We start from the raw sequence: 8,907 nt of genomic DNA, 5'->3' as shown, positions 1-8,907 counted from the left end.
CTATAAACCTTCACATCGATAGCGAAAACAAAAGTCGTAAAATAGGCCGGGTAACATCAAAGAAAGGGGTCAAACTAGTATTTTGCCCCAGAGTTGGTGCGATCAACAGGCAGATCATACTACAGGCAGGTGTCAGCTACACAAAAACACTAGTCCCATAAATTCCCCTTTCAGGTGACACCCGCTCCATCTACACCTGGACTAACACGTATACAATTTGTATGGAGTTGTCTTGACATTAGTGTCTCATACTCTGTTAGAGTCTCGAGTCTAGACTCTAAAAGTTTTATAAGCACCAGGCCTGAAGTCCAAAAGCAAGACTTGAGCAAAGTCTCCAAATTTCAATTACATGTTAGTCATTCATGTATGGGTCGAGCGTTGTAAACCCATAACGTCTCAGACGTTAAAGTTTTATAAGCACAAGGCCATATCTTAAAGGCATATTGTCACAGATCACTGACCTATTGCATGGCCTAACAAAGTATTATTTAAAAATATATATGTTTGATTTGTCCCTAAATGTACTTTATTCAACCATCTACGTAGCCACCATACTCCACGTATTAATGATATTTTGTAAAAATAATTGAATTATGGTAATGGTCCATAATTCAAAAACTAACATTGCTGAGAGGGTTGACATGGATTTAACTTCATCATGGTGTAGTTAAAGTGATGCAATAGCTAGATTTGGTCTGTATAAATTAATGTAATTTTGATTTATTATTAATTTTTTAGAGAAATAAGGTCCTTAAATCTGTGACAGTATGCCTTTAAAGGCCTTTCAGATTTTATATTTCAGACGATCTATCCGCTGACATAATGCTGCTGGTGTAAATAAGCCAAAACCCATTCACAATAATATCGCGGCTAAATGTCAGATCTACTGACGGAGACCGGCCTCGGTGGTGTCGTGGTTAGGCGATCGGTCTACAGTCTGGTAGGTACTGGGTTCGGATCCCAGTCGAAGCATGGGATTTTTAATCCAGATACCGACTCCAAAACCTGAGTGAGTGCTCCGCAAGGCTCAATGGGTAGGTGTAAACCACTTGCACCGACCAGTGATCCATAACTGGTTCAACAAAGGCCATGGTTTGTGCTATCCTGCCTATGGGAAGCGCAAATAAAAGATCCCTTGCTGCTTATTGGAAAGAGTAGCCCATGTAGTGGCGACAGCGGGTTTCCTCTCAAAATCTGTGTGGTCCTTAACCATATGTCTGACGCCATATAACCGTAAATAAAATGTGTTGAGTGCGTCGTTAAATAAAACATTTCTTTCTTTACTGACGACGATTATGTTAGTGACATTAAGATCTGGCTTCAAAAGTTAAACGTTTGCTTTGTTTAATGATACCACCATAGAGCACATCGATTTATTAATCATAAGAGATTGGGTTTCAAACATTTGGTAATTTTTGACATTATAGTCTTTGAGAAAGAAAAAAAAATCACATTTTTTCCATTAGTAGCAAGGGATCGTTTATATGCACCATCCCACAAACGGGATAGCACATACCACAGCTTTTGCTATACCAGTCGTGGTGCATTGACAGGACTGAGAAACAGACCAATGGGCCTCCCGATTGGGATCGATCCTAGATTAACCGCGCATCTTGAATGTCTTAGCACCGGGCTACGTCCCGCGCCAGAACAGTTTGCAATGAAGATGCTCCAAGACGCGTTTTTAGACCTAGGGCAGTTTAGTTTTGTGTATTGTGGATGATGATTTTAAATACCAACAAAAATAAAAAATAAATAAAAATTAGGGCACTTCAAACGAGAAGTGGGGAGGGTGGGTAGGTCACGGCGGCCCTGTAACCCCCTCTGGATCCGCTAGTGATCCTGCTGTCCATCCCATGCCCTGGAGACGAAATATAGTTGGCTCATATCAGGGCCCGTCAAAGGTACGGTAAACTGAACCGCAAGATACCATTACAGTCACACCGATTGTCACAGTGACCGCCAATTATATATATAATATTACAAACTGCCAGCAAAAAGTTGACCAACTTTCTGCTGTCACTGTTAAGACTGTTCACGGGTGCGTTCGGAGTTGTTACTAACAGGTGTGTGTGTGTGTGTGTGTGGGGGGGGGGGGGGGGTATGATTTTATAAAATTTAATATATATATATATATATATTTTTTTTTTTTTTTTTTAACGTTTGATTGGGGGGCCATGTATTTAATGTATAATATAGGTAAATGCATTGAAGTGCACAAAAAATAACAAAAGTCAAAGATCAGACGGCTTTTCTGCAGAATTCTTCAAATATTTTTGGAAAGACAAAGGCTATTTTGTTCTCAGATCCCTTAATTATGCTTTTATTAATGGTGAATTATCTGTTACTCAGAAACTGGGAATAATAACTTGTATACCCAAAGGTGATAAACCGAAACGTTTTCTTAGGAACTGGCGACCGATGTCACTTCTAAATGTTGTCTATAAATTAGCATCTGCGTGTATATCCGAACGAATTAAAGAAGTACTTCATTTTCTTATTAATGAAGACCAAACTGGTTTCATGCCGAGTCGTTATATTGGTGACAATATAAGGATATTGTATGATATTTTGTATTATACTGAATCGCATAATATTCCAGGAATATTTCTACGAGTAGATTTCGAAAAAGCATTCGACTCCATTTGATGGTCATATATACATAAAACCCTTGACCTTTTCGGATTTGGAACAGATATTAAACGCTGGATTTCTGTCTTTTACCAAAATATAAAATCAAATGTTATAGTTAATGGAAATATGTCTTCATCATTTAATATATAGAGAGGCTGTAGGCAAGGTGATCCATTATCTCCTTATATATTTCTTCTCTGTGTAGAAATTCTTGCAGTACATAAAAATAAGAAAATTAAAGGCATCTCAATAAACAATAAAGAATACCTAATTTCACAGTATGCCGATGATACTGATTTTATACTTGACGGCAGTAGAACGTCTTTTGAAGAAGCAATAAATACCTTGAATATCTTTTCCGAATTATTAGGACTGAATATTAATTATGATAAATCAGAGGTAATTTGTAATGGCTCTCTTAGGAATAGTCCAATACCATATTTACAAAATCTTAATCTAAAATGGAATCCTCCTTCATTTAAAGCACTTGGAATTATTTTTAGTACCGATTTAAATGAAATGACCAAACTTAATTATAATTCTAAACTATTTGAAATTAAATAAATTATAAATACATGGATGAGAAGGTTGTTAACACCACTTGGAAGAATAGCTATGATAAAATCTCTGTTAATATCTAAGCTTAGTTATCTACTTCTAGCATTACCAAATCCATCGAAAACATTTCAGAAAAAATTGCACACGATATTATTTAAATTTGTATGGAATCAAAAGCCAAACAGGATAAAAAGAATAACTTTGTGTAAACCTGTTAATGATGGAGGTCTCGGAATGATAGATATATTTAACTATGCTAAAGCTTTAAAAATTACATAGCTACGAAAATTGGAAACCAAAGATCCAAAATGGAAAGCTATTCTTTTTGCATGTTTTCCACAACTCAGTAACATATCTCTATTTGGTAATGATTTCCACTAATTGTGCTTAAAACGTGTAAAAAAAAAAAAAAAAAAAAAAATCTATTTTGGAAAGACTGTATCATTGCATTCCATGACTTCTCGTTATTAATTAATGTTTCATCTTTTGAAGACTTTTTATCAGAGCCAATTTTTTATAATTCCAATATAAAAATTAACAGCAAATGTTTTTTAAAAAAAGAAATGGCTTGGGGAAAAGTGTATCTCAAATCTGTGATCTTGTTGATGAATACGGCAACTTTTTAACTTTAACCGCATTTAATAATTTATACAAATTAAATGCATCTTTTTTAGAGTATTAAGGAGTTATTAACTCACTTAAGGCTTACCTTAGGAAGACAAAACTGAATATAATAGAAACAAATATTCCTGTAGATGATTCTCCCGTTCAACGAAAACTTTGTTCTATCAGAAATGGCTCGAAGCCAGTACCCTAAAGTATTATATTATGTTGTTTTATTATTTTTATATACACAACCCATGTTTTACCCATGGCATGTGTTGTTCTAATTGTAAACAAGGGGCTGGCAGTAAAAAACCCAAAAAGGTAAATGTTGCCATTAAGAACGTATTCTGTGTGTCTTCCTTCACACCTTAGGTATTTTCCGCACGCCTGCACCGAACGCCTACAACACCGACAAGTGTCTTCCGCCGGGAGAGAAAAAAGCCCCGAAGTACACGATGCGGGCCCGCACGCGTTACCGGCAGACCGACCCGAACCCGGCCCCCAACAAGTACGACGCGCCCCGGGTGATGGGCCCGAACACCGCCTACACGAAGGCGGAACCCGCCTACACCATGAGGAAGAACCTGACGATAGGCAGCTTCTCCGAGGACCTGGGCAAGTCTCCGGGACCGAGCATGTACGACGCCACCAGCACCAACGTGTACCGCGACCGGCAGCCCATCTACTCACTGCGCCAGCTTACCAAGTTGCCGGGAGACGAGATGACGAAACCGGGACCGGCGGCGCATCGTCGCGAGGACGTCACTGTGAACATGCCGCGAGCGCCGGCGTTCCCCATGGGAGTCAGACACTCCGAGTACGAGACCACGATGTTCGTAGATCTAGATCCGGTCTATTCCTGTCAGAAGTAGCTGACCTGGCAAAAGAGAAGAAAAACGTTTCGTCGCAAAAATGCGATAATTTCTAAATTTGTAAAACTTGGTTTTACGGTGGGAAAACAAAACTCCCTTTAAATCGAACAGTAATATTTATGGAGCTATTTTCAAAGTAGGAATAGCTAGTATGGCTTTAAAAGATTATGGTAACATTTAAAATTTGAAGTTTGAAATTCAAATGCGATTAGAAAAAGAATGTTGGTTGCTAGTTTAGTAGTAAATGTCCCACTTCCCACTTTCCTTTCTCTCCTTTGAATTCCATCTCATTTCTTCTCGATCTGGCAGATCCTATTTTTCAACTTCGTTTGCTGTCCATCTCCACATCCTTGTCCTTGTCAATCTAACCGCGACAGGTGCTTGTCTCTTGTGGCTATTTGTGCCACACACCTGCCATTCCGCATCAGCTTTTAGCTGTAGCTTAGTCTGTCCACTTTGGGGGAGTGTTCAGTAGTTACTTCTGGCATTGTTAAGAGGCACTTGTAACCCCCTACTAGCTTCGTTAATGTATGTGACGCTAACAGTTATAACACATTTAGTATCCTATCCAATCAACTCATATCAACTGAAATCCAAACTATATTACAACTGTAATTATCATAAAATAAAACAAAATGTTAAAATAGTTTCTTCATTAATATCAATTTACAGAAAATGGGTATTTTTTTACTCTATACCATTTTAAGTTTAAATTTTATATTTAATACAACTTTGTTCACTATACTTTTATTTCATTATACCTGTAAGTCGGTGTGATATATTTATAATTTTGTGAATGCTTCTATAAAACTATATTCAGACAACATAGGTATAATATTATAGTTATAAATATATACTGTAGATATTAGTAGAATAAAACTAACTTGTATTTCACAATGTACGTATGGTTTTCATCAGTCAATAATAGAATTTATTACCCATATGGTTTACAATAAACGGTTACATAAATGTATTTATTTTTCCCACGCTAGTTTTATTGCCTGGGTCATAACAATACCTTGAAAACAGTTTGTTTTACACACCCGTTGGTGAGAACATAATTCGTTATTTTTTATAACACATACTTGTTAACACATATACGTGCGATAACATTTTACAGACATGCGACTGCCTGCACCTAGGTGATGACCAGAGGTCACCAATGTCATACCAGCCAATGGAAAAACGCGGTAGAAATCGATCACTAGATGTGACGTACAAGTTAACCTGAAATTGATTTGTCTGTGAAGCATAAGTTAACTTTAAACGCCAGGGCCGTACGTAGGTTTTAGTTGGAAAAGGCATTCAAATTAAACTTTTCTGAAGATATGTAAGAAATAGAATACTATATTCATGTCCGTTAAATACCATTTATCTTACAACTCGTTGTTTAAAAACGTACCAAACTCGCTTTCGCTCGTTGATTACGTTGTTAAACAACTCGTAAGATAAACGGTATCTAACGGCCGCTCATGTAGTATTCTCGATTTATTAAACACCAGTGAGATATAACGGAGTTTAATAACAAAATCGTACGTCACAAAGCTGGGATGTAAACGTTAACGCGATTGACCCACAGGATGATAGGCCTCAGATTACAGTTATCTTCCCATTTGGTTGTCGAAAATCCGGAAATTTGACCGCGCAAGTAGTCTGCTGTTTGACTGTGATTATTTCATGGCAGACAGCTATGAAGTGGCAACTGTTTGAATGAAGTGACAGGGGATAGCATGTAGTTTGTAAACATGTGTAACTTGTTGACATTGAAAGAAAGAAGTGTTTTATTTAACGACGCACTCAACACATTTTATTTACGGTTATATGGCGTCAGACATATGGTTAAGGATCACACACAGATTTTGAGAGGAACCCCGCTTTCGCCACTACATGGGCTACTCTTCCGATTGGCAGCAAGGGATCTTTTATTTGCGCTTCCCACAGGCAGGATAGCACAAACCATGGCCTTTGTTGAACCAGTTATGGATCACTGGTCGGTGCAAGTGGTTTACACCTACCCATTGAGCCTTGCGGAGCACTCACTCAGGGTTTGGAGTCGGTATCTGGATTAAAAATCCCATGCCTCGACTGGGATCCGAACCCAGTACCTACCAGCCTGTAGACCGATGGCCTGCCACGACGCCACCGAGGCCGGTTTGTTGACATTGAAGACTTGTTTGTGGTAATTCCGGCCCATGCAAAAGTAGTGCTTTTTGTGTAAAATGGGTGTACTCCGGCTTGGTTTAGAGGGTGTGTCTGTTTAAACCAATATGCTGGGAGAAAGAGCTGGACAACAGGGGTTGTCTTTTTCAGGGTATGTGTCCCCCATGCAGGCAAAGCTACATACAAAACTTCACGGGCCTGCTGATATTAATAAAAATGTTATAGCCACTAAGGCTATATAGAAACATATAGCGAAATTAATTGTGGTCTGAGGCCAGAATGGGGTCAACACAATGGTGACGTAAATTTCTTATTGAAAGCAGTGCTGAGTTCAGCTAGACAGAGCAGAAAAACGACCGGCAGGCTGATTTCTTCGCTTCGTGTTAAAAAGAATGACCACTTCGGAAACCAGTCAAAATAGTTTGCAAACGTTAGCGAAAAACGGCTGGCTGATTTTACTCTCAGTAATACGAAGTAGTTTTAAAACCGCTGTTGAATAAACTATTTGTGAAATTCAAATCTGGGTCACTAACCTCGATTGTAGGCGGCGCTTATGCCGACACTCGAACAGCAGCTGCTCTGAATGTATACCCCCCCCCCCCCCCACACACACACACTTTTTGATGAGTTCTAAGCAATAATAATTATAGGTAGGTAATAAATACAGATTATTATATGAGCTTGTGTGTCGTATATGTTTTTACGAAACAGTGTCGGGATTTTTGTATTGCCCGAGCGAGAGCGAGGGTAATACATGAATCCTGACACGAGTTTCGTAAAATCAGTACGACTCACACGCGAGTGTAATAATTTCTTAATTATCCATATTATTATTGCTGTTTTCTTTGTGAATATCAAGACCCAACTCAAAATGCTTCAGCCACAACTAGAGACGACGAAATGACGTCATATTTCAAATGCACAGTCTGAGCCAAAAAGTTGGCAAAGATTTCCGCTCTAATATCGAAACCCTAGTGGTATATGGGCACGTTAAACTAGTTATCATCATGATCATCTAATATCACAATAATCCTATGTTTGACGTGAAATACTTTTACATCGATCATTTTCGAGTTAATTGATTTTAAAAAATCCACATATTAATCACTAATACACACACTACAGAAAGAAACCCGACAGCACCCACATTCAACTAAGCTTCGGCAAACTCCAGCAGAATTCCAAGTTCGCCGACCTATATCGTGACGTTGCGTCACATGATCGCCCACTCAGCCATTCCGTCTACTAGGCGGAATCGCCCAGTGGGCGATCACGTGAACTACGTCACGAAATAGGTCACCGAGCTTTGTAATTCTTGCGACGGAGTGTCACGAAGCGTAGCTGAATGTGGGTGCTGTCGGATTTCTTTCTGTACTATGTGTATTAGTGATTAATATGTGGATTTTTTTTTAATCAGTTAACTCGAAAATTATCGATGTAAAGGTATTTGACGTCAAACAGGATTGTTGTGGTATTAGAGCGGAAATCTTTGCCAACTTTTTGGTTGTCGGGAATTACCAAAAAAATGCATAGCTTGGTCTCTGACTGTAATGAGAGCGTATTTATGTCCAAATGTCCGTCTAGCTCTCTTACAGTCAGAGTATTCGGGCTAGGACTGGAGAAGCAACATCATGTTCGGACGTCGCTTTCCAAAATTACGTCATTACACTTGTTATTACACGTGTGCTTCGTATGATTATTATTAACTCGATTATGTTGAACCATATGGATAATAAATAAAATACTACGCTCCTTTCCATTTTTATGAACGAGTAGGCCTACATTAGACCCGATGCCCCTATACGTCACCACAAGAAACTACAGCGCATGTTCGTTTTGCATAGGAGCTTCGGGTTTCTTCGTGTAGCATTGATACTGGTTAACATGTAAGTTTAATGTCATGACTGGACTCGAGAATAATTAAACTAAAGTTCTGTGGCATCAGATTTAGGAAAACGTGTGTATTTTAGACATTAGCTTGTAACCATTTGGTTGTCGACGATAGCCAAAGCATAGTTTTCTCTAGCCTTATCCCACATATCAATATCAATAATGACATTGGTAATTCTGAGTCGTA

The 8,907-nt window shown here is 38.5% G+C and overlaps 1 protein-coding gene across 1 annotated transcript in view; it reads left to right on the top strand.

Annotated features, from left to right (window-relative positions):
• LOC121381168 (outer dense fiber protein 3-like) overlaps window positions 1-5,643 on the top strand; it is a 12,684-nt gene extending 7,041 nt beyond the window's left edge. The window contains exon 4 of the mRNA XM_041510345.1: window positions 4,171-5,643. Within this exon, the coding sequence (XP_041366279.1) occupies window positions 4,171-4,670 (500 nt within the window). The 3' untranslated portion in view covers window positions 4,671-5,643. The remainder of the gene's footprint in view (window positions 1-4,170) is intronic.
• Window positions 5,644-8,907: the final 3,264 nt, after the last annotated feature.

Source organism: Gigantopelta aegis, chromosome 2, assembly GCF_016097555.1.
Source record: "Gigantopelta aegis isolate Gae_Host chromosome 2, Gae_host_genome, whole genome shotgun sequence".
Taxonomy (NCBI): Eukaryota; Metazoa; Mollusca; class Gastropoda; order Neomphalida; family Peltospiridae; genus Gigantopelta; species Gigantopelta aegis.
Note: the sequence above shows the minus strand (reverse complement) of the source record. Positions and strands in the feature narration are given on the sequence as shown.